The sequence below is a fragment of the Rhinatrema bivittatum genome, chromosome 14 (genome assembly GCF_901001135.1).
Source record: "Rhinatrema bivittatum chromosome 14, aRhiBiv1.1, whole genome shotgun sequence".
Classification (NCBI taxonomy): Eukaryota; Metazoa; Chordata; class Amphibia; order Gymnophiona; family Rhinatrematidae; genus Rhinatrema; species Rhinatrema bivittatum.
Window position 1 is genome coordinate 15,929,938 of NC_042628.1, and position 26,990 is coordinate 15,956,927.

The following is a 26,990-nucleotide window of genomic DNA, read 5'->3' on the forward strand; positions in this document are numbered from 1 at the left end:
CTGCTGCAGCTAGAAAGGAAGAATTCGGCCCAGGAGGGGTTGGAGGGGATGGGGAAGGAAAGGGGGCTTGAAAGGACACCATACACAGACCCTCACAAAAAAATGACTCAAGAGTCCAGCCAAACCCCCTTGGCTCAACATAGCTTCAAAGGGAGCCCCCCCTTTCCAGCCCTGCTCAATCCAGGGCACCACTGAAGGAAACTCCTGGGAGCCAGAGCTGGAAGACCCACTTGATTAGGGGAACAATTCAGAAATTGTTTCCCTAGGAGGCAAAGGTCCTGGTCTAAGCAGGGGAAACAGACCAAAGGCTGCTACCCTGGGAGCCATAGTCTACCAGGCACAGGCCCAAGCCTAAAGCACTGGGAGCTGAAGATTCTTGTTGCACCAATCCAACACCTGCTACCATCTGCTGGAGACAGAGAATACTGCAAGTGGCTTGACTGCACCACTCCTCAACCCCATTGATGATGTCACGGAGAGTTTTGGTTCTCTGTCTCCATCTGCTGGCAGAATGGCATAAACCCACATGAATGGCCTGATCAAGAAGGTCGATAAGGAAGAACTAGGCCATGTGACAGAAATCAAATGAGTCAACATCTTTTAGAGGGCTGCTGGTTTTTTACAAGACATTTATGCTTTATAGTCCTAGCATTTCTGTGCATATACAATACTGCCTGTGCTCCACAATGTACAGCTGATTCAATACAAAGTTGAAAAATTAAAAAAAAAAAAAAAAAGATACAGAGTTCAATATTCAGCAGCTTGGGGAGCAGACCAGTTATCTGGCTAAAGTTAGTCAGAAAACTTGCCCAAGATATTTAGTGGAGCACTGTCAATTAATCACGCCACTAAATATATCAGATAAAGATAACTTTATCCAGCCAACCTTAGGCCTGCTCTCGGGCACTCCTAAAGTTATCCTGATAAGTTTTATCTGGCTAACCACTTAAGCCAGGTATCATGGAGGCGGTCAGAGCGTGGGAATTTTAAAAGCCCATGGTTTGTCCAGCTAAGACCTGAACTTAGCCATACAAACTATTTGAATATTGACCCCCACTGTTCATACAAAATTACTGCACGGTGAAAATGGCATTCAGTGCTTGGGTCTAAGTTACTATCAGAAGGCAGGAGAGTCACCGCCCAGCGATATCAGTTAACTGGCTGAATGAATACATTTATTTATTTATTTATTTATTTATTTAACACTTTTTTATACCGGCATTCGTAGGACACATCATGTCGGTTTACAAGTAACTGAGAAAGGAAATTACAATGAACAAGGGAGGGGCTAACTGGGTAATATGCATCCCGAAGCACTGTGTTTCTTTCACAGCACGGACACAAAAAGCGGCTGAATTAGCTCAGCTTTGAAAACTGTGTCTGTTACCACGTGTCCAACCTAGGCGCGCACACACTTTCCTGAGTAATTTCGCAGGGCAGAAAGCGAGTAAACATTTTTTACCCAGTAAACCAATGGCAGCTGTCGGCATCTGAACAAATCTGCCTAACTTTGAGACAAACGTCTTGCTCTGCCATGCAGAAAGGAAATCAATAAAGCAAGGTGAAAAAGTCCGGCTGCGAAACCCGGAAGAGCACAGACTGCCTTTCCCGAGGGGGAGGGGGGCGCGGTGCGGTTTTCAGCGCGTTGGCACGCGGGGTTGCTTAAGATGTCTCTCGCGCGCGGCGGCCGCAGCACACCAGCTCCGCAGCTCACCTGAAGCAGGGGGGTATGAACGTGAGACACGACGTACGGGAGTCTTCGCCACTCCCGAATGGCCAGGCTGCTGGCCATCTCCACCAGGCGCTCGATGAAGTTCAGCTGCTGCTCTTCGGGGTGGCAGATGGCAAGATACCCACGGTACATGTTGACTTTCCAGGCCATCTCCTTTGGGCAACTCAGCTCCACCTGGTAGCAACAGAAAAAAAAATCAACCTACGTTAGATAAAGCAGTAAAACCCACGCATCCTCTCCACGAAGCTGAAATAACAAGGAGGTGCCCAACCCCCCCCCCATCTCGCCGCGTATTAAAAGCGCACAAAGCTGTTACACAGAAGCAGCGGTCTGTCATGGAACAAATACAGAAACTTTCACAAGCAGGACAAAAGTTTTATCCCTCATTTTGACCGTTATATGAAAATGGACTCTGATCCCTTGATTTTCGCCGCATCTCCAGACCTGAAGAACGACGCGCTTACGGCACAGAGTCACAACGGGGGCGATTTGCTTTATAAACTCTACCTACAGATCGGGCAGCTCCGCCAGCCGAGGTGGTGGGGGGGGGGGAGTCCAGCGACAGCCCTTCCACGGACCCTCTCTTCATCATCATCTCCGACGACGGCCTCTGCATCAGCAGCCAAAAATGGCTTTCACGTCAAAATAAGGAGTCAGACTAAAGACGCCCTTCCAGCATCTGCACACGACTGGCACAGGCTTTATTTGCACACGGGCAAGACCAAACATTGATGCTGTCACACTGAATATTACTCGCCAAGTTAATTTAATATTGGTTACTCGCCAAGTTAATTTATAAAGTACTTATTGTTTACACTATAGTAACACTATGTTTGCAAATTCTTCCTTGCTCTCTTGTCCTGAATTGTACTACCCTGTTTTTAGTAACTTCCTCCTATACTTTTGGTTACCCCATGTTTTGCTGTAAACCGGTACGATAAGATATTTTTATCTTGAGCATCGGTACGTTCAAAGATTCTAAATAAATAAATAAAATAAAATATTAAAATTAGGGCAAGGTGAGCAGATGGGAATTGGATCCGGGGCTTGAATGGTGCCTGGTGACTGAAGCTTGTTTCAGGACAAGAGATTTCTCGATTCGTGTTTCCGTGCACTCTCCTGCTGGGCAAGCAGAGAAGTTTCATAAATAAATAAATAAAAGTAGCGTGACTTCCTACCCGAAATAAAAGTAGCGTGACTTCCTACCCAAAATGCTGCAGGAAGGAAGTCTCGTTTTAAGGTTTTCCATTTAAATATTAAAAAACTCTGGATATGCCACTATGTGAAAGATTTGCTGGGACTTAAAAAATCCCTAAAAACACTGCAAATGTTTTTACATGATCCAATTGCCCGCTCGGATCTCCTTCTCCTGATGAAACCCGTTTGAGGCGAAACAAGGGAACCTTTGTCGAGATGTCAGCCTTCATGGTACTGAAGAACTTGTCTGGCTACCGTTGGTGATGAGCTGTCACTCACATTTTGAAAAGCACGCTGTGGGAACGCTGCTGCGTTCACAGTTGGATATCTTCAAAATTCGTAAGTTCTTGATTGGATCATTTGCTGATTCCAGGATTATTTGTTTTATGGACATACAAACATGCTATTTGAGGAATTGTTGCATGTAAAAAAAAGTTTCTTCTGTAAAAGCTATATTTAATTTAATAAAAAAGTTTTTCTATGATGGTAAAAAATATATTTTTTAAATAATTATGATTTTTTGTCAGTTAATTCTACTCATCAGTGTTCACTTCTGTTCTTTATGGTATATTACTTATAGACCACTTAAGCATATATTTGTACTGCCTTATTTTTTTTTTCTCTCTCTCTATATATATATCAATATATAAATATCAGCCAAGCAAAGATCCGAGGCAGCCCAGAGGAAATTATTAGCAGAGAAAAGCTGGAGAACCCCTCGGCACATGGGCAATTATTCTTTCAGGCTCTGCTATTTGAGAAAACATGTTTCGTGACATTCTTACACGAATTTGACTGAAATAATGGAAACACAATTGATAGCTCCAGTGTTTCTTTTTCTCTTTCGTCCATTAGCAAATGCCTCATTACTGAAAACACCTTCACTCAATACTACTCAGGCTACAGATCGTCTGCAGTCGCTGGTGGCTGTCATCACCACCGATCCCACAAGCCATCAAAAGTGGGACCTGCCAGACATGATCAATTCTTCTCACTTTCAACTCAAGCTTTAGAATCCACTGTTCAATTTATTCCCTGGCTCTTCAGATACAGAAAATTAAGTCCCTGAAAAAATAATTAAAAAAAAAAAAAAAGATATTCAGGAACCAACATTGGATCAATTCTTCAAAGTCCTGAGCATAACGAAAAGGGTAGGGTGGGACAAATATATGAATTGTCTCATCACCAGAAACATCCAGCCTGCTAGAGGGGGATCACAGACGTTAAAGAGCTCTCCATTCTGCGAATCTGTTTGCCCCAGGATCCTAGTTCTGGTAATTGGGTGGGGGGGATGCTAAATATTATCTTCAGCTTCTTAACATTTATACAGAGCACTCCAGGTCAAAGATAAAAAGGCACGGGCATTCAAGAAGCTGCCTTCCAGGGTATCATTCGTTCATTCTAATTCCTATCCGGGTCCTTAGGCCCGAGTGGGGACAAAAATGACAAGTTTTGCGTGCAGCTCGTTCGTTTCGTTTTCTGCTATGTGCGCAAGGTAAGGGGTATTTACTGACCCAATGAACTCTTACAGGCAGCACTCATCCTGCCCAGCTCCCACTCTTGCCCAGGGGTCTGCAATTAGCTCAAGAATTTGCTCTGAACCTAAGCACAGACTTCTGGAGTTTCAAGACTAGAAAACACCTCTCCTCTTTTTTTTTTTTTTTGTTTGAATTTGTTGACTGGGAAAGACAGACTTCCTTGTTTTGAACTGGGTATCAAGGGCACACATAGATAAATGACTTGCCCAAGGTCATTTATTGGCTTCCTCCTAATTCGCAGGTCAATGATTTAAATCACAAGACTGCCAGTCCTCTGAACAATAAGGACAGGTCAACTTGGTCTAATCTGATCATCATTACCGCGGCTCTGAATTTATCCGTTATCCCTTGAAGGATGGTGTGCTCGTCCTCTGAAAGCTTCCATCCACTGCACACTAACAGCAGGGCACTCCCCCTTAGTAGGTTGCACAAAGTTCCCCAGCAGTGCTGGAAAAAGCCAGAGGAGCAGCATAATCCAGCAAGAAAATCTGTGTACGGCCGGTTCCAGGTGTCTGTCACCCTGTCTACCTTTTTTTCTATATTGCAAGGGAAGAGGCTGACTAACCAAAGAAATGAGCAGAGGGCCTTAAACAGTAAAATAAAAGGAAGAAGGAGAAATTACTACTAACCTGATAATTTCCTTTACTCTAAGGAAGGCAACCAGCAGATAGAGACAGAGTCACGGCTATATAGCCCCACCCAGACATCAGCCTGCCACTATACTCTGGAAAAGCCAAACTGTGGACAAACTGATTAAACTTGAACATGACTATTAACAGTCCAACACTTATGCGTCCAACCAATTGAGAACACTGAGCTCACACAAAAGTACTACCATTCTTTAAACTAAGGCCTGGTTAGGACACTTACCAGTCTTCCAATGTGTACTAGATACAACACTTTGTGTTGTCTGTAACTAAAGGATGAATTAAAAGCAACACAGCAGCCGAGGGAAGGTTGTGGATTGGCCTGCCTGCCTTAGAAGAAAGGAAATTATCAGGTAAGTGTTAATTTCTCCTTCCTCTGCACTCAGGCAGGCCAAGCCACACAAGTGGGATGTACCAGAGCTACTCCGGAACAGGGCAGGAGGCTGCCTGTGGCACAGACAACACTGCACTTGTGAAGGCAGCTTCCTCCTGAACCCGAACGTGTGTAAGGAGGACCGCGTCGCTGCTTGGCAAACCGCAACAGGAGATAACAATTGAAGATTCGCTCACGATACCGCCTGAGCCACAGTGGAATGCACTCTAACTTGCCTAGACAAAGTAATCTCGGAATTCTCATAGGCGGCCATGATAAATTCCTTGACCCAACGCGCTATGGTTGCCTGTTTCACCGGCTCACTCTTTGCTTCCACAATGGAGTACAAACAGTCGATATGACTTCCTGACAGATTTGGTAACCTCCAAGTACTGTATCAGATGTCATTTGACATCCAAGGCACGCAAGAGACAATATTTATTCTCATTTCTATTCCTGTACAGCATGGGTAGGGAAATAGATGGATTCAAATGAAACACAGAAACCACTTTCAGCAAAAAGGAAGGTACATTCCGAAGCTGTACCGCCCCCAGAGTCACATGTAGAAACAGCTCATGGCAAGAAAGAGCCTGCAGATCGGAATCCCGATGTGCTGAGCAGGTTGCCACTAGAAAAACTGTCTTCAAGGTAAGTAGCATCAAGGAGAGGCTACATAGTGACTGAAAGGTAGAACCCATCAAGAAATCCAGGACTAAAGTTCCACCTTGATGACTGATGTAAGCCACAGTCATCGCATTGTCCAACATGCTCCTGACTGCCCGAGCCTCTAGACGTTTGGCAAACCTTAAGCACTCTAGCCAAACTGCACGTGCTTCCAATCGATTGAAGCTCCACTGACGCTCCTCGGCCCTCCCCCAAACCTGAAGGATCAAATCTATCATGAGCACTAACTATTCTGCCATCTCTAAGGAAACTCCCTTCCTGAGATGATCCTCTTGCAACCACCACTCAAGTGGATGTTCACCTCTAATGGCAAGCGAAGCCTCACCACTTAGTCCTGTGACTGCAAACTCCATCAGGAAAGCAAAATGTGCTCAATCCTGTCCTGTGACCCAAAGCCAGCTGGGTTTTCAAATGTGTGAATTATCTCATGAAAACCCGACTGGCTGAGGAAACTCCAGGACAGATTTGAGAAGCCCTGAGTTAGGGTGACAGAATAGCTCCAGAACAAGAGAGAGATTGATCCACCATGCACAGAGATAAAGTTCTGCTCTCTTTAGGAGAATCAAACTTACATCTCAGGGCATACTGGATCAGTGTTTCACGTCTGACAATGTGCTGAAAGGCCCCTCCAACGTCAGCAGTTCTTCTTGATCCATTTTTGCTTCCTTCGTTGTCTCCATCCCATGCAATGTGGAAGACCAGTGCCTGGCATGCAAGTAAATCAGCAATGGCCACTTCCCTGGGGCTGCCATCTCTGCCTGGAAGCAGAAGACGCTTAGCCTGGGGAACGGCACACAAGGCTCAGGAGATTTCCCAGGCACTGCTCTTCTACAAACTCCAGAGTGCAGCTTACAAAGCTAAGAGGAAGCAGCATCTGAATGTGGCTCTGTCATTCCCCGAGAGTCCATTAAAAAAAAAATGTTCCTTGCCTAAAACCTTTAGGCCCCTAAATTTAGGTACATTTTCAGTTGAATTTAGGCATTGAAGTTTCTGTTTAAAATTCTCCTAAATGTAGATGCCTAAATGCCTAGTGCTGAATATCAGTGCTAAGCACTAAATTTGATTCCTCCACTCTAACTCTGCCCTGTAGCTGCCCACATTTTAGGGACCTAAATTTAGGTGCTTGGTAAAATTAGCAGTGCCCAGTCCTAGCCATAGGGTCCGACTAATGTACCTAACCTCCCAGACCCTTTGAAAATTGACCCCGAATGATCAGGGCTATTAGGGGTTCAGGTTCCTTCCCCCCTCTACACTCTTTGTGCCTTTTATTGCAAACCACCTTCTACTACCAGGCTCACATTCAGTCTGAATCACAGCTCTGACACAAAGAGAAGAAAATGACCAAGACCAAACTAAAAAAAAAAAAAAAAAAAAGAGGGCTGTCAGTTTTTTGCTTTTTTTTTTTTTTTTTTTAACAATATGCTTTAGTTGCCAGAATCTGCAGCTGTGCTCTAAATCAAAGCATATCCCCTAAAGAGCTGTTTACCGCTTCTGTGAAATGAGCTGTAATGCTGACTTTGTAGAAAAAAAGTAAGTATATAGAAAAATGAGACATAACATTAACACAACCAGTCCTGATAAAAAGAAAAGATTACTCCCACCTGTACCAGCGCCTCCTTCATGGCTGTCCAGTTAGAGACCCTCCAGGCACATTCCAGGACTAGGTAGGGATTGATGTGGCCCTTTGACTGGCCATACTCTGTCAAAGCCTCCCACTGGTTCAATTCTTTGGAACAGCTACACAGGCAAGAAAGAATAAATGTCCCATTCCATCAAAGTCAGCGTTAGGCACTGAAAGAGGCCACAAATACATTTCATCTCTGCAACCAAGTAACTAGCACTCAAGGCCATAGCAACACGGCAAATGAGGGTAGATAAAGACCAAAACGGTCCCATCCAGTTTGCCCAGTTGAGACTCATCCACTTTGGGTAGATGACATGCCTACAAGTTCCCATATCCAACCCAACATCAACTCTTCCCTCTCCCATGTCTTCCAACCTGACCTCTTGACCCTTTTCCTACCACTGCCCTCCATGTGTGTCCCAGTAATGGTTTCCACCACCTCCACCGGTAGGCCATTTCAGGTCTTGCTATCTTCAACTTTAATTTTTACAAGATCAATACTTCAGCCAACACCCAGGCCCCCTTTCTGTCTGCCCCAGGTTTTGTAATAATCCCCAGAGCCAGAGCCGGGCCATCTGGCACCTATGGCCAAGTGAAAAAGTGAGCACAACACACGACACCACGAGCTGGGAGACTGTCAAAATGGAGGGGGGCTTTGAGTTTTAGTTTCACCCAGCAATTTTCTCCAACTTATTTGGGTTCCAACTCAATCAGAAACAGTTGAGAGGTGCCAGGAACTTCATTCACGATTTCCCGGAGATCTTTCTTTCACCTCAACTTTCTTTAAGCCAGTCATTGCAGTATCAGTCCTGGGCTGGGATGTTGTGCACTAGGGCTCCACCCCCCCTCCCCCAGAACCCTGCAGTCACGGGCGCCCAATCCCAGTCATGCCCTTCCCACACACAATTAAAGATTATTCAGATTTTACATGAAAAAGGCCATTCTGAGCTAAAAATATCAAGGTAAATAATCTGCCGCTGAGCAGCTAGTTAAGTTAGCCAGATACACATATCCAGATAACTTAACTGGGATATTCAGCGACTGAACATACTCGGATAAGTTAGAGTTGGCTGGATATGTGGCATCCAGTTAACTGTAGACCTGCCCTATGGCGCGGTAACTTAACTGGCTATCTCTGCTCCTCCCTGGAATGCCTGCCTCCCACCCCAGGAACGCCCACGACCTATCTGGCTAGAATTTAGCCGGATAAGCCTTTTAAATATGCGGCTAAGCCATTCAGACAGATAACTTTTCCGTTATCCGTCTAAATGGCTTTTGAATATGTCAAAACACAAAGAAAGAGCCAAGAAAATTGCCAAAAACAATTGACCCCAAACAATAGCAAATATCAAATTTTGAATATGTACCTCATCACTTACAACATAAACAAAATATTTATATGCATCGCTGCGATGCGAACTAGAACTTCCTGCAAAACCAGTAAAAGGAAAAAGGCACGTGGAACCAATATGGTATTAGGCCTATGGTAGCGCATGTTAGGTGAAGGCTTGGTCCTCAGAAAGCCACAAGTAAATAGAATTGCAATTACAATATACTAAACCTCCCTTCCCAAGTCAGCACTAACTGCCAGCATTCAGTCCTACCTATGAAAAGGCAACACTGCAAATATTACACTAGGCCCTAAACACCAAAGCAACTCCTATTAAGAAAACAGAACAAAGCAGGCTGTTATAGATCCCCACACAAAAACTACAAGCTAGCAGAGCACCTCACCTTGTTCACACACGCCAAACACAGACAGACCTGCACCAAATTCCTAACAGAGAGACTGTAAAGGGTAAATAAAAAATATGCAGACAAAAAAAGAACTGGAAACCACAAACCAGACTGTATGCAATGCAACTATGGAAAAACAGAAATACCACCATTTCTCATAAAACATCAAACAATAAAATCAAGAAACATAAATGATAAATAGTAAAACCATACTAATAAAAATTGTAAATATTTCAAAACAGGTGATGCATAGAACACCCAATAATTAAAAACTATCCATTTCCAAAAGTCAATAAAATATTTCCAAACAGTGGATACATCAAATATCTCCCAATAATTAAAACTGATAAGAATAAAAAACAAATCCCTTGCTGTCCATACCTGGGAAATTTTCATTTCCAATGGACCTGAGATTGTCATGATTTAGCAGGGAGAGAGGAGAGGCTTGTTGCATACAAACTTTCTCCATGCTTTCTCTCACACATGCTCAATCACATACACGCTTGTTTGCTCTCTCATGCTCAACTGTATGCACATACACACACACCCCTACATATACTTGTTCAATCTGTCACATGATAAATCATTTATACTTACAGGCTCATACTCTGACACAGGCTTAGTCATTCACATGCTCATATGCTCTCTCAAGCATGCTCAATCATATACACATACACGTGTTCATTCTCTCATGCTCAATTATACACAAATATACATATGCTCATTCATTCTTTCATATGCTCAGTCTCACACACACATACACACTCATAGGCTCTCCCTCATATACTCAATCATACACACACACAAACACACATAGGCTCTCTCACAAGCTCATACCTCTCTCACATAGTCAAACATACACATGCTCAATCGCACACACACAGGCTCTCTCACAAGCTCATCTCTCTCTCATGCTCAATAATACAAATAAGTTCTCTCTCACATGCTCAATCAGACACATACACACACTCATAGGTTCCCCCTTACATGCTTAGTCATACACACAGGCTCTCACAAGCTTATACCTCTCTCACATAGTCAAACATACACATGCTCAATCGCACACACACAGGCTCTCTCACAAGCTCATATCTCTCTCATGCTCAATAATACAAATAGGTTCTCTCTCACATGCTCAGACACACACATGCTCATACCTCTCTTTTACATGCTCAATCATACATACACACACTCATAGGTTCTCCCTTACATGCTTAGTCATATACACACACACACAGGCTCTCTCACAAGCTCATACCTCTCTCACATAGTCCAACATACACATGCTCAATCTCACACACACACACACACACACACACACATTGGCTCTCTCTCTCTCTCATCTAGCCTCCAGGTATGCTGAAGCATGGGGAGGGAGGCCATTGCTTCTTGGCATTATGCGGGCGACACTGCTTCTGTTCATTGCTGCTCCCTGAAGCCCTGCCGGCCAGGCTATGTTTCACAGCAGGGAAAGGGAGGAAAAGATGGATGCTTTTTTGCGTCCCTGGGGCCGCGCTGCTCGGCGCTACCGGGGTGGTGGTGGGGGGGGGCGATGTTTTTTGCTGCCCTATGGGCAGCGCCTCTTTTCATTGCCGGGGCAGGGCAGGGGAGGGTCAGGACCGTGTGCCGCGCTGTTCTTCTTTGGTCCGGCGGGAGGAGATGGATTGTTTTCGAAGCTTCACCGGTCGCGTTGCTGTTTACTGCCAGGGCGGGCGGAGGGAAGAGGAGGCTGGAGTCCGATAGTGTTCGCGGGACGGCGCCTGTGGCCGAGGCCGCGTTGGCCATGGGCTAGCTACGACCCCTGCCCACAGCCAGCAAGTTAGTGAGGCTGTTAAAATTTCAGAAAGAGTTTCTGCCCGGAGGTGGAGGAATCCTGTGGCAGCACTTCTGAACCTCTTCCAAGGTCCCACAAAAACCCAGGGGGGTCTTGGTAACGAGCGAATTTTCTGGCCGGCACCATACTTCTATCTAGCCTTTCGAAGCCTGTAGGTTGAGCCTTTACTACGAGTTAACAAATGTATTGTTCTGGCCAGTCTGAACATGACAACTGGAAAAAAAAAAGCCTCTGAACATACAAGCCAGCTAAAATCGATTGCAGATGCTATTCAGCATTGCAGAAGTGCATACTTTAGGCATCTGGCTCATAAACGTCACCCCTTTTTAATGGTATTTTACAGCATCACAGTACTACTTTAGAATGCTTACCGAATCCAATGGTCTTCCCACAGCTGATACTCTGGGAAGATGGCTGGAGAGGCATTGTTTCTTTCATGTTCCTTTTTGGCTTTTTCCATTGCTTTTTCGTACGTTTCTTGTGCCTGATAAAAAAATAAAGAAGTCAGACGAATAAAATAAACAGCACGATATTTTTGCGGATCCGTCATAACAATGCCTGAATGACCTAAAACTGTATTCACCAAATCGGTCGCCAGGACCAATGTGACGTTACAACGCCCTTGAAACATAATCTCACATCATCAGCGACAAGGGCAGCTTCCACCATCGGCATAAAACGACACCGTAACGCCGTGCGCACGCCAAAAGCAAACTTTTTCACTAAAACAGTTCCACGCCCCGTTCCAAGTTAGATTCAGGAGGGACATAAAACATTTAAAAGCGATTCTACAAATATGTCCTGGTCCCTACCAGACATAAAAGAGCGCGACACCCACTGTCAGAAGCAACACCGCGCACAAGCTTGCGTGCCTTAGCTGCACGACGATCCCTGTTCACGCGGGGAACACCTACCTGTTCAAAGAAGCCGTGCTGCTCATAGGCAATAGCGGTTCCCGTCTCCGGAAATTTGCAGCGTTTTTGCCACAGGCCAGCCCACATATCTTCCTCTTGCAGCAGCGAATAGAGCTCAGCCAAGGAATCCAGGATTTCCTGAAGAGAGAGAGAGAACGGAGAATGGCGTCGGCGCAGAAAGATCAGTAGGGTCTAAAATCAGAACACAGGGCCCCCTACCCCCCGACGGAGACACCGAGTTCAGTTCTCCACCCCTGGGCTCCTTTCTCTTCAGCCCAGTGCAGGGGGGGCTAGGCTTGCTGACAGTCCCTGGGGAGGAGGGTACCCCAGCCATCACACAACGGTGACAGCTACGGGTGGGATTCAGGGCGCAAACATGCCAGTTCCAAAGAGAGCCATGATCTGTGCTTCTGCTTAAAATAGCTGGGCTAGACGGAAGGAGCGAGAGGTGAAATGTTTAGATAGGTTAGTCGCTTAGCTATCAATCAAATATTCAAATAAGTCTGCAAATTGTTGTGTTCTATTTAAGTTTTTTATAAATTAATGTTAGTTATATTTATTTATTTTTTTTTAAATTTGGTTTGTTGGCTTGATCATGATGTTTTAATGTAATTTTGGTTTTTATTTTAGTTAAAGTAAGTTTTAAGTTTTTATTTCATATTTGTTTTTATTTTATTTTCTATAAAACTTACTAATTTAAATTTCTTTTGAAAATATTGTAAACCGCTTCGGTCATTTCTAGTATTTGGTGAAACGGTATATAAATGTATTAAATAAATAAATAAATAAATAAATAAAAGTGGGGAAAATGCCCCGGTGGCTGCAAATGAAGACTCGCTGGTGTTACAATCCCTGCAGACAATGTAAAAAGGAGCAGAAGAAAGCCGATCGATCAGAAAGTACAGTACTGTACATCTTATCTTATTTTAAATCTGCGTGGGACAAATAATAAATGAGGTAGGAGAAAGATGGAAATGTTCTCTGTCGATACTCCACCTAAAATTGTTACCAAATTATTTGCAGTCAGTTTCTGATTCTCATTTATACCCGTATATAAGCTCCTCCAAAACTGCAGAACTGAACTTGTAAGAAAGGTTTTTTTCAAAATAGTAAAGTTGTGGTATTTCAAGAGGCCATCAGGACATTAACAGAACAGAAATGGGGAGAGAGGAATCGCAGGACACAGATCAGATGCCAGGTCTTCAAAATGAAATGAGAACATGTGGTTACTGCAAGGTCTAGGTGAACCTTAAAAAAAAAAAGGGGAGAAGACCAACAAATCCGTATTAGGAAACAGGATCTCTCTAAAGGGTTAATGATGGGTTATTAAACATCTTTTAGGTTCAAATATTCTTATGTCTCCAAGACAGAAGGAGGATAAAGTGTAAAGCACATAAAAATGGGCTCTTATTGCTGAATTCAAATGCCAGGAGGAAAACACAAAAGATACATATTTCAGAATAAAGATCTGACAGCCAGGTGCCTTTTGAAAATGTCCTTCAGGTGGCTCTTTAATAAGAAAGTATTTTTAAAATGTGGCCCCAAAATACAGCGAGGCTAAAGCTTAAGGGTACATGAAAAAAACATTAGAATGAAGCTTTTTTTGGGGGGGGATTCAGCTTGCGGGTGACGCAGTGCACTCAGAAACAAAGGCTGTACATCACTGACCTGGAATGTACCCGTTCACATGACATTTTGATATAAAGGACTTACACACAAAACGGACAGCCGGTGGGCAATTTCATCCCTCACTTCCCACGGCTTTTCATCTCTTTCCTGCATTTATTCTCAACCTAACACTAAAGCAGCTACATTAAATAAAACATTTTTCTATTCCTGGATGCCTGCTGGCATTAGAGCAAAAGCATGAAGAGAAAAGAATAGATCTTGTGCATTATTTAAAACTCAAGATTTTTTTTTTTTTTTTTTTTTTTTTAAATACACACAGGGCAATTTTCTGCTAGATTATAAAATTATCTCCCTAATAGCCTGCCTAAATCAGGCAGCAAATAAGTGCATAGGTTACACCAATTTTCAAAGTGAACTTAAGAGAATAAGCATGCTTTGAAAATCATCCCACCAAGTTTATCCACATAGCTACTCTATCATGTGTTCAGAAAATTTGGGGGAAAATTAATGCACATAACTTTTGAAAATCCAGAAATGTGTGTGTAAGTCAAACCCCTCCCCAACTACACCCTGGCAAATGTCTCCAATCAGTCCGTGCAAATTCATGTGCAAACAGGCACCACACGCAGAAGTTTATCCGCAAATCGGATGGGCGTTTCCTAAAAGGCCATTTCGGTAATCAAAACACTTATTTTATCCAAAGAAATCACTTTCAAAAGTACCTTCCCCCTAAGGTGGCAAATTCAGTGAGACACAGACTCAAAGAGGGTAATTTGCAAAAGCCATTTACCCGTGGAAAACGGCTTTGAGAAAATTGCTCAGCCTGCATGTGGGCAAAAGTAGGTGCATTATTCCACAACACGCATACATGCATGTGCGTGGGGGCGGCACTCCTGGGGCAGGAAGAGGCCGGAGAAGGCAACAGCATGCGTAGTTTTACAGTTTCAAAATGACGCACAACGTTTCTCCTTGGAAAAAAAGTATCTCCAGCAAAGGCAGGTGCAAATCTCCTGCTGGTACTATTTTCTCGGGCAATTTCCAAAGGGAAAATATGCACCAGTTCCCTTTGAGAACTGGTGCAAAATTCACAGGGAGAAGTACTGCGGATGTAGACTTTGCACCTGCCCAACAGAGCTCTGAAAATTACCTCCAGAAACGTCCAGCGCAGTTAACAGCGCTCCCTGCGACCGCACGTGGTAGGTGGCTGCTGGACCACTTTTTTTTTTTTTTTGGAACGGAACGAAGGCGTACGAGATGGCGGCCTGGGCCCTTACCTGCTGAGGGGGCGTTATGCTTTCCTGCTCGTAGAATTCGGTGGTCTGCTTGGGCTTGATCTGAAGGCTCAGGCCCTTCTCAAACGCCTGGTGCTCCAGCATGAGCGTGGAGCGGAACCACAGGTTGTGCGTCTTGCCCAGGTACTTCAGCACGCAGGGCCGGATGGGAATGGGAGGGACGCACTGCGACATGGCTTCCACAAAGCAGTTCAGGGCGCTGGGCTGGCAGTCCCGCTGCACCTGATGGCTCCCGCTGCACAGAAATGGACTGATTTCCCCCGCAAGAGCCTAGCATTAAAAAAAAAAATTAATAAATGCTACATTTAAGAGGTTTTTACCTTACCAGGGTTTATTGGCATTGTAATATGATAAGCTCTTTTAAGATAAAGCACTGCACCTCAGCCTGTATTCTGAAAGACTCCCAGCACTTTCTTCCCGTGCTGAAAAATTAATTTTGAGCCAGCTTGGGGTATATTTAATCTAATGCATAATTATTTCTTTATCTTATTTACTTTATTCCACCTTTCAGGTACTGTAAAGATTTCTGCATCTTTCAATTTTTGCACCAGTCAATACAATATACTGCCCAGAACAGTTTTTGGTAATTGGGCAGGGTAGAAATGTTATAAACAAATACATTTCTTGGCTAACACAAACTGAAAAAGGAAAGTTTTCGTTCCTGTTTTACCACAGATCAGGCCAGACAAGTGGGTTTTGCCTCCCTAGCAGCAGATGGAGGCAGAGAATAAAAACTTTGAGGCACTGTTACAAAACCGAGTGCGCCACCTTCAGTATTGACCTGTACCCAAGCTAAGATGTATCCCCAAAATCCTTTCTCGGGCGAACAGGGAAACCGATAGGGTTGGAAACCCCCAAAAAACTAGAGCTCAAAACATTCTCAAAAATCTAAAAATTTGAAAACCCCAAACCATGATCAAAAACTGCCCACATACTTTGAAAAGCAAACTTGAACCACCAGTTGACAAAAACATAGTCTGTAGGCAGTGATGGGATGGGTCTCTGGACTGATCTGTGGTATTACAGGAACGAAACTTAGCAGGAAAGAACCAATTTTCCTTTCCTGAACATACCCAGATCAGTCCAGATAAGTGGGATGTACCAAAGCACCCCTAGAATGGGAGGGAATCCAAAAGACCCACACGCAGAACATTCTCACCAAAGGACATGTCTTCTTGCGCCCAAACGCCAATGCCTGGTGAAAGTACGTAGCGAGGACCACACCGCTGCCCTACAAATCTCCTGAGGGGGGCCCTGGCTTCATTGAGTTGACTTTCCACCACCAGCCCCCTTCACTGGCACAATCTCTGGAACCTCTGCGGCCTCCACGAAAGGACATTTGGCAACTGCCAGCTGACTTTGAAGGAGCGAAACCTCTGCGAATCCCTAAACCTCGACTGAGGGGGAAGGACCTTCTTACTGGTTCCGTTTATCCTCAGGCAACTTGTTACCCTTAAATTCTCCCAATGTCTTCATCAACTTATCCTAGTCCTCCCCAAACAGGAGCTTCCCTCTAAAGGGGAGTTACACAGCTGATTCTTAGACTGCATGTCCACTGACCAATTGCGCAACCATAGAAGCCTACGGGCCACCACCATCGAAACCATACTCCTGGCCGATGTCCAAACTAAAACCTACAGCGACTCTAGCCTCTAAGTGGGCTACTTGCAAAGGACTATCCCTTGCGGAGGTCTGCTCTTGGGCCTTCTGCACCCAACACAGGCAGGTCTTCAACACAAAGCTGGTACACACAGACGCCCATAGGCCTAGCGCAGAAACCTCAAACACGCGCTTGAATTGGATCTCCAACTTGCGGTCCTGCACATCCTTCAAAGCGGCCGTACCCACCACTAGGATGGTCGTCTTCTTAGTGACCCCAAAACTGCAGCGTCCACTTTCGGCACCCGAAGGATCTTCAAAGTCTCCTCCATCAGGGGGTATAGTTTCGCCATAGCTCTGCCCACCTGCCCACCTGGAAAGTCCCAGTTTACCAAATTCTGGATCTTCTTAGGTAATGGGAAAGCACTCAGAAGACCCTGTAGTCCATCCAGGACTGGATTAATGCCCTCATTATCTGACTCCTCTTGAGTAACCTTAACCTCCTACACCTGGTGACTAAGAGGGTGCAGTTCCTCCTTCTTAAATAAACAAAACTCTCTGGGATCACCTCCCTCTGGAACCGGGAAATCATCCTAGGTCATCCTTAACCACATCGGGATCCGTCCCGGGTGCCACCGCCTCGTCAGCATCTGAATCATCCCCGTCAATGGGGGCCAATGCAGGCTCCGCATGAGGCAGACCCAAGCACTGCAGCAAATCCCCAGGCCCTCGTGCAGCCCTCCTAGACCCCTTTGGTGCGACCTCTTATCCTTCGCCCCCTTCTTTGCCAGGAAAGCTTTGTGCATCAGAAACACAAATTCCAGTGAAAAATCATCCAGACCATCAGGCCCCTAACCGAGACTGTCCTCAGAGTCCTCCTCTCTACCCGGATTCTCCTGATCCACCAGAGGCAGAGGAGGGAGAGTGTCTCTAGGCTCCCCCAGCGAAGAGGATGCCCGTCCATGGCCCCCCCCCCCCGCACGTGCAGCCGCAACTCGCCCCACCCTACTCCGACGCTTAATGCCCGCTGAGGAATCCTCCTCTCCTGAAACGCAGCCCGTGCAGAGGGAACGGGAATTTAAGCTCACTGCCTACAGGCCACACGCAGTGGCGCCATCACGCATGCATCCACACCACCGAATGACATGCGGTCTCCCAATCGGCTGGCCTTAAGCGCTCACCCGAGCTCACACCCTCCGCACCGACCAACACACAGGAAAAGTCGGCCGTCGCCGCAGAGAGACTCAATTGCAGGCCCGGTGGCGTGCAGGAAACCAAACGCGGCCGCGTCAAAGCTGCCGTGTCACCGAACAACTCAGAGCCGAGCACCAGCGCAACTCCTTCCCGGGACCCTGGGCGCAAGTCATACCTGCCCCAATGCACCCCGCTGGCTGCCCCAGCCAGTAGCTCCTGCTGTTTAAAGGCTCCTGCACCGCTGCAGGCCGTGTCGTCCGCCCCCCAGCTCTCAAGCTGTTCGCCCCTTATTTTTTCTCTCAAAACTTTATCTGCCAGCAAAAACAACCAAAAACCAAGCAGGGATACTTTCCTGGATCCGGGGCCTGGCAGACAGGGGCTTCAGCAGTCTTGAGGGAGCCAGTTCCCTGGCTATCAAGATCACCGGCACGATGCGGGCGAGCAACTGACAGGGGTTCCTAACTCCCTGGATGCCCGGCTCGACCTGAGGGATGGTCCACCAAGGAGCTTCTTCTGAATCTTCTACTAGCCTTCTTTTCTTAATATAATTTTTTTTCCCTTTCTCTCAGACTGCAGGTTTGCGCCTCTACCATCTGCTGGAGACAGAGAAATACTGAGGGACTGCAGGTGCCACTCTCGGTTATGTAGCAGTGCCTCAAAGTTTTGTTTCTCTGACTCCATCTGCTGGTAGGGATGCAAAACCCACTTGTCTGAACTGATCTGGGTATGTTCAGGAATGTATTTTCTTCTTCCCAGGCAGTGCCTTCTATAATCAAAAAAAAATAAAATATCATAACAAAACTGCAATATTCGACAAACATATTAAAGGTTTGGGTTTGATACAAAACGGGCATTCCCTCAACATCCACCTTCTCATTTCATTTCTTCCTTCACACGTTTCCCCACTCTCCCAGCTTCCTGCCCCTGCTTCACTCTTCACCAGCCTTCAACATGCAAGATTATGAGATTCCACTGAAAAGCAGAATGCAAGGTATTTAAAATCTAAAGAGCATTCCAGTGGCAAAGACCTTGGAAAAAGCAAGCACCAATTGATAACCACCAGCTTTCTAGGCATCCCAACAATTATGACCTCTGAAACAGTGTTTGCTGCTCAGAGCTTCAAGTGAGCAGGTTGTCACAGGCCCACAGACCTACCCCATGGAAAAGTCAAGGTGTACAGCTACAGTGGACGTTACTATTGCAATGCCTGCCAGGTGGACGACAGCGTTCTCATTCCAGTTCAATATATGTATAACTGGGATACATCCAAGCACAAGGTATCAAAACAAGTCCCTGGAATATGTGTTTGAGGAACCACCGATAGCCATCCAGCAGGAAAAGCAGACATTTTGAGTCACTGGCAACTGTAGTGAGTCTCCGAGAGCAGCTGTCGTCTCTGCGAGTGTACATATTCAGCTGTAGGGTAGAGGTGGCAGAGGACCTGTGCAGGAGGGTTTTCTCAATGGAGAACCATTTCCAGCAGATCCTCTTGCACTCCCCCTTGCAGACCTGAAGCAGGTCATCGAAGGCACGCTGGCTCCTTTCCTAGGGAAGGTGATCAAATTTACAACTCTCATGCCTGCAACTGAAGTCTTTGCAGCCAGAGAAGTTTTTTTATCAATGAACTTTGAGGATGTTTCTATAAGGAAGCTTCTCCGGTGAGTGCCTGGGGGAAAGCTGCCTCCAAACCCTGAAACAGAGCCTGCTGCAACTGAAAACCTGAACCCACAGCAGCTAAGGCGTCCAACCTGCTTCCCATCATGATGCCATTTGGCCATGTCCCTTCCCCACTGATCCCAAAACATAAAGCTGTAGCACTAGGGGGATAAGGATCCCCTCTTAAAAAGAGGAAGAAACTCAATCGTTGAGAAGCCAAGAAAGTGCAGCTTTAATGTACATCCATCTGAGTACTAACAGTCTTTCCAATAATTTTATATACCAACATGCTGTCCAGAAACACGAGGTTCTGGTCCCCCGACACGGACCGTGTTTTGCTACAATGACTGCGTCATGAGCAACCAGTTCACAGCAACATGAAATCAACAGTATAAGGTAAACAGAAGTGAACAGAAGACAATAGCGGCTGTCTCGGCATACCAGTGAGTTTAACTTTTGAATCACTTACATGCATTATTTGCAAAGACAGTGGGACGTCAGGGATATAAAATTATTGGAAAGACCGTCGTCATTCCTTACAGAAAAGCAGCCCTCAAATGTCGCTTTATGGTTTTAAATCTGTTTCAGGTGGCACCTGCTTACATGTTGCTGCCTGTCAGAGAGGATCTTCCACAGTCTGGAGAAAAGCTGGATCCATGTCTTCTCTGCTAATGGCGTAGAAATGTGGCACAACTGTACAAAAGCACTTAACAGAGCTCCTGTCTGAAAACACACAAAAAAACCAAACACAACCGAACTGTTTATTTAGTTACTCCAATTTATCCCTTGCCTTTCCCAAGGGGAAATATAAGAAAAATGGAGAAATGACCTGATAATTTTGCTTTCCTTAGTGTAGACAGATGGACTCAGGACCAATGGGTTGTGCTCCCCTGCCTGCAGATGGAGAGGTCACTATGTCCACAGTGACCTTTGAAGAGGATACTGGAGGGCTGAGGGCACTGCGGGGGTGCATCCAGGATGACGTCCGCTTTGAAACCTGACTCTGTCTCCATCTGCTGGCAGGGGACCATAACCTGAGTCCATCTGGCTCCACGCTAGGAAATTTAAAAATAAACCACACAATTACAATTCAAAACCTAACAAATAATAATAAAAAAAATATATATATCATAACAAAACTGCAATATTCGACAAACATGTTAAACAATTCTGCAGTTTACCGAATAAACTCTTACGTTTATCAAATTTAAGAATAAAAACAGTGAGATGGCAAAAGACAACCTCAATGCTGTTAAAAGAAAAATCTGAACTTAATTTTTTTCCTCTTCATTTTATACCGTAAATTCAAAAGGGAGGTTTTCATTCCAGAATGGAACACGATTACTGAGGAAAATCCATGTGCATTTATAGTACAATTTCTTAGAGATGTAAAAGAATGCTCCTTTTAGCAAAACGCATTCACAAATCTCCGACTGCGACCCTGAGGAGCAGTCAATCAGGGAGAAGCTGGATAAGATTAATGGGGGTCAAACCGCCTTCGACGATCCCCAGACACACACTGCCATACAAAGCGGGGAAAAAGCCCAGGTCTGCCACTAGCTCAGTGGTTCTGTTGACCGGTTGATAACTGTTTGACACTTGACCAGAGCTGTGCTGTTACATCCCTCACAGACAGCTGAGGAGTGCAAAAATGGGGAACACATAAGGAGCAAACCAGAGCATGGTATGCGGCTTTATTTATTTGTGGTCCATGAAAAGATTTTCAGACAGGACTAGAGGCTAGATGGCAGAAATAAACCACAGTGCTGCATAACTGTAGGAGAGAGAGAGAGCTTGGGCATGTTATCTTCAGGAACAGCCCTGGATATCTAATCAGACACTTTAGAATGGAGTGAAAAGGGCAGAGTGCACATTTTCCTTTTATCTATTCACTCAGAATTTACATTTCATAAAGTGTAGTACACAGGGGTGGCATTAATACGTAACATGGCTAATGTTTTCAGCTAGGATATGTTGCTGGACCGCAAAGGGACTTAGGTAAGAGTGCCAAGAAAATGGGGCGATGCCTGGGATAAGCTGGCGTCTTCAAGAAAACAGCCATCAGGCAAGGTTTTAAAATCATCCCCTTCATTCTAAAATGACTAAATCATGGTTCGGTGCTTTGAACATCTCAAGTATGTTGGGGCCTGAGGACCAATTTCCACAGGGACAGGAAACCTTACACCTGCATGCCCCCCCCCCCCCCCCAGAAATCTGGAGGAGAAGGAAGAGGTGGAAGAGGAGAGGGGCCATCAAAAAGCAGTCACTGACCTTAACTTCTCGAAGGGAGTCCAAAAACTTGTCATGTCTGTTGGTCAGCATGTGCAGCTGGTTTCCGATGTCCTTCTCGGACAGATCTTTCGTTTTGGGAGTACTGGTCTGATCTCCCGGGGCCAATTCAATGTCAATCTCGACGTCCTGGGCAAAAAGTGAGACTCACTCAGCTATGATTGGTCTTCTCCAACACGATACTTCTCCATCTCCCCTCCCCTCCCAAAAACTGAACTGTATTCCATGTAAGAATCAATTGGGATCGAGGGCATTGCACCAGTTATGAAACTGGGCAGACGACAGGGTCTCATGGTCTTACCATGTGCCATTAACATTTTGGTAATCCTACTTTCATTTACAGATTTTAAAATGATCTCAGCTACAAGAAGAGGCTAAGCTGAGCTCATGAAGATCCATATAATTCATGTGCAGCCTGGGTTCTGTTTGCACATGAAATGAGGATATATGCAAGGCTGCCCCCTAGGATGATTGGAAGGCGGGACTGAAATTTTGGACAAAAGAAGATTAAAAGCACAACCTCCCTTCACACCCTGCCCATCCCTCCTTCCTCCCCCTAAAAAAAAAAAAACCCTGCAGACCCGTTAGGCAATTTCAAAACTATGCACACAATCTTTTGCCTTTCTCGAAGGGAAAAACATTCCACAGAAAATCATGGAAACGTTAAGTAATTTATGATTGTAATTGGCCTTGAGCATTTTTGTTTTAACCAGAATGAAAAATGATTGATTGATGGGACTTTTGCCTATTTCTTAAAATTTGGTACTTACAGGCTAAAGCCCGATTACTCTTTTTAATGAAGATTTTAATTTGCACACATTTTTTTTTCTCTGTAAATTTATCTCCTTCTTGAAACTATGGTAAATTAAATCCTTGGCCAAAAGATGGGTCGTTTCAAAAGGAGAGCAAGCAAACTGACTTGCAGGCTTTTTGCACTTTTTGATCCTACATTTTCCCCCCAAAACTTTGAGGAGCAGGTTGCAACAGTCCAAGCGGGAGGAGATGAAGAAGTGGATAAGGGTTCTGGGTAGTGTGTTCAGAAAGGAAGGAACGGATTTTGGTAATGTTAGAGAGAAAGAAAGGGCACGTTTTAGCTATGCATATTCGCCTTTTTTGTTGGGACATGAATTTTGCATAAAAGAAGTACTCAACTTGCTGTCTAACTCTTGGTTCCTTTGAGGGGGGGTGGGGGGGAGGGACAATAAATTGCTCTCCCCTTGTAAATAAAGTGCACATATGACTCCGTAGCCCTCTCCATAGCGAGTGACAGAAGTTGCATGTCTGAAAAACAAGTGCCAGCTCAGACTTTTCTAAGCAAAACAAACCTTTTAAGCACAGCAATAAGATTACAAAGCAACTTCAATTTAAACGGAGAAGGAAAAACAACTTGATGAAAGAATTTAGAAATCTGACACAGACTTGCCACGTGATGCCCCGTGTTCTTGTTGGATTAATGGTATCAGAGAGGAAGATAAACATATTACCTCTTCCTTGGACTCGCTGTTTTCTCTCTCTCTGGGCTCTTGTTTGACGTGCGTCACCATGGCAAACGCTGCCCGATCGTGGCTGTCAGCTAGGTTGATGACGTTGGTGATAGATGGGAGCATGGCGCCCTGACAGCTCGTGCCAATGGTCGTGGTCTTCTCGCACACTGCCAGCAGCAGCTGTAGAGATTGGGGTGACAAACAAGGCAACCGGGATTCAGAATCGTAGGGAACGGGCCACCATTAGTAGGGGGATGCATGGAAAGAAAATTCCTGTTTGTGTCATTATAGTGTTTTGGCTTTATGTCATCGTTATCATTTTGCTTTCACGCACACACATCGTCTCTTTCATTTCAGCATGTGCTATATATTTGCACCTCATACACATTTTACTAAATTGAACACATTACATTTTGCTTTTCTAGCTCTTCCTTCTCAAAAAAAAAAGACCTGGAAAAGCTCAGGACACATCAAAATTACAACAAAAATGTATGACAAAAAAGCAACAGAGAAATATAATCAAAACGCAATGAATTCCTTAAATCACAATCCAACCTTGTGGCAATCGAAAAACCATTTCCAAACAATGCAAACCCAGCAACATCTCTTCTATCCCCCTGAAACTGGTTTTCTGGTTGGGAACATCTTTCACCTTAGGAGCATCCCAACCATTTCTAGTCCTAGCCCTGAGAGGCCTATGTCCACATCTACTGGAGATGGAGAATATTGGCAGGCTGATGACAGTACTGTCATCAGCCTGCCAATGTATGACATCAGCGAATCTGTTAATCTCCGCCTCCATCAGCTGGTTGGCGTGCATAATCCACTTGTGTGGATTGGCCTGCCTGGATGAAGAGAAAAGGAAAAGTGGTTCTTACCTGCTAATTTTCATTCCTGGTATACCAAAGGTCAGTCCAGACAAGTGGGCTTTGCATCCCAACAGTAGATGGGAGGCAGAGAAAAAAAAACTTTTCGGGCACTGCTACAAAACAGAGAGTGCCACCGCTAGTTTGTCAAGCCAAGATGTCCATTCTCAAAATAACCAAACTAACTCTCCCACTAGGGTGAGCAGGAAAAAACAGTTGAAGCCACCTACAAACAAGGAAAATATATGCAAACAGCATACAAAGGCCTTTTGAAATCTAAAGGGATGGGCTTCTGGACTGATCTGTGGTATTCCAGGAATGAAAATTGGCAGGCAAGAACCAATTTTTCTTTCCTGTTCATACCCAGGTCAATCCAGACAAGTGGGATGTACCCAAGATCCCCTACACTAGGCGGGCACCCGAAAGACCTGCACACAACACACTTTCTCCAAAGGCAGCCTCCTCCGGCGCCTGAACATCCAATCGGTAATGACTGGCAGAAGTCTGTAGGGAAGACCATGTAGCAGCCAGACAGATTTCCTGTGGCGATACTAGCTGACACTGCGCCCAGGAGACTGCCTGTGCCCTAGTAGAATGCACAAGCAACCCCTCTGGAACCATACAACCTTTACAGATACAGGCTGAAAAAATTGTTTCCTTCAACTGTGAGCAATCGTGGCTTTGGAAACCTTACTTCCCTTCTTTGCTCCACTGAACAAGACAAATAGATGATCTGACCGCCGAAAACTGTTAGGACTAGGGGGCACTCCATGAAGTTAGCATGTGGCACATTTAAAACTAATCGGAGAAAGTTCTTTTTCACTCAATGCAGAGGATGTGGTTAGTGCGGTTAGTGTAGCTGTGTTTAAAAAAAGGACTGGATAAGTTCTTGGAGGAGAAGTCCATTACCTGCTATTAATTAAGTTGACTTAGAAAATAGCCACTGCTATTACTAGCAACAGTAGCATGGGACAGACTTAGTTTTTGGGTACTTGCTCCAAAATCCTCCTGGTCGAACAGATAGCCACCAAGAAGACAGTCTTCAGGGTGAGATCCTTCAAGGACGCCCACCTTAACGGCCCAAAGTGAGGTCCACACAGATCCTGAAGCACCAAATTAAGGTTCCACGACAGATACATCCTACAGATTGGCAGATGCAAATACTTTGCCCCCTTTAGAAAACGAACAACGTTCAGATGGTAGGCCAAGGGCACCCCTCGCAGATTGCCCCGAAAACACCCTAAAACTGCTACCCATACACCATGCCTCAAACACTTTTCACACTCGGATATAAGCAACAGAAGTGGCTGGCCTCCCTAGCCTGGAGAAAAGTAGCAATCACCAGCTCCAAGTACCCTTTTAAGCATAACCACTTCCTTTCAAAAGCCAAGCCACGAGAAAAAAGCGATCCGCCTGATCCAAAAAGATTGGCCTTTATTGTAGCAACCTCTCCAGATGAGCCAATTGGATGAGACCATCGTACTGTGAGATGAACCAGATCTGTAAACCATGGCCAGCACGGCCACTCTGGAGCTACAAGAATCTTCCTTCTTGGATTCTGCTCTGTACGCCACAACATTTGTCCTATGAGGGGCCACGGGAGAAACACATATAGAAGGAGCTTTGTTGGCCAAGGATGGATTAGAGCGACGACCACCTCGGACCTGACCTCTCCCCTGCGACTGAAGAACTGCTTCAACTTGCATTCCCCCGTGACACCTTGAGATCTAGCTGGGGACCGCCCCACTTGGTCTGAAGGAGGATAAATGCCTCTGCTGACAACTCCCATTCTCCCGGATCCAGCTGCCATCTGCTGAGATGATCCGCCTGCACATTTTCCACTCCAGTTGCATGTGATACCACTAACCCTGCCAAATGTCTCTCCGCCCAGACAAAAAGTTCCTGGGCCTCCTGAGCCACAAGGCGACTCTTTATCCCGCCTTGATGATCGATATAGGCCACCCATGTTGCAATGTCCGAGAATATGCATACTGTCCGCCCTTGAATCTGCGGAAGAAAGGCAAACACCACCCTGTGCACCACCCTCGTTTCCAAAAGGTTGATTGACTAGGATGCTTCCACTATTGAACAGTGACTTTCGGCCTTGACATACAGTCCCCCAACCTCTGAGGCTGGCATCCGTGGTCAATATCACCCAGTCTAGAATTTCCAGCTCCACTCCTTTCTCCAAATTGGGACGAGACAGCCACTATATGATAGACTGGACCTGGAACCCCACTGAAGTGGTAAAGAAAGCTGAAACTCCTCCGACAGAGGATTCAGGACAAAAGTGCCCTCTGAAGAGGTCGCATGCGAGCAAATGCCCATAGAACCAAATCTAGGCTAGAAGCCACAGAATCCAGGACTTGCAAATAATCCCAGACCCTGGGCACTGCAAAACGCAGCAGTCAAAGCACCTGCCCCTATAACTTCGTAATTTTGTATGAGGTAAGGAACCCTCTGCCTATATGGGTATTGAACCGTACCCCCAAATATTCCAACAACTGGGATGGCTGCAGGTGACTCTTCGCCAGGTTCACCGTCCAGCCCAGAGATTGCAATCTCTTCCAGGACCCGTCGGACTGAGTGATGACACTCCAACTCCGACTTCGCTCGGATGAGCCAGTTGTCCAGGTACGGATGAACTAGAATGTTATAGCCAACGATGCCAGCAACACCCCTTTGCAAACCACTGCTATCA

The 26,990-nt window shown here is 45.3% G+C and overlaps 1 protein-coding gene across 5 annotated transcripts in view; it reads right to left on the reverse strand.

Moving 5' to 3' along the window:
• Nucleotides 1-26,990, reverse strand: part of TRRAP (transformation/transcription domain associated protein) — a 252,240-nt gene that overhangs the window by 101,136 nt on the left and 124,114 nt on the right. For all 5 annotated transcript variants that reach the window (XM_029576431.1, XM_029576433.1, XM_029576429.1 and 2 more), the window contains 8 exons: nt 23,424-23,603; nt 21,922-22,068; nt 20,254-20,373; nt 15,184-15,471; nt 12,281-12,418; nt 11,738-11,850; nt 7,773-7,908; nt 1,715-1,906 (listed from right to left, as the gene is read on the reverse strand). In XM_029576431.1, coding sequence (XP_029432291.1) covers nt 1,715-1,906; nt 7,773-7,908; nt 11,738-11,850; nt 12,281-12,418; nt 15,184-15,471; nt 20,254-20,373; nt 21,922-22,068; nt 23,424-23,603 — 1,314 coding nt within the window. The remainder of the gene's footprint in view (nt 1-1,714; nt 1,907-7,772; nt 7,909-11,737; nt 11,851-12,280; nt 12,419-15,183; nt 15,472-20,253; nt 20,374-21,921; nt 22,069-23,423; nt 23,604-26,990) is intronic.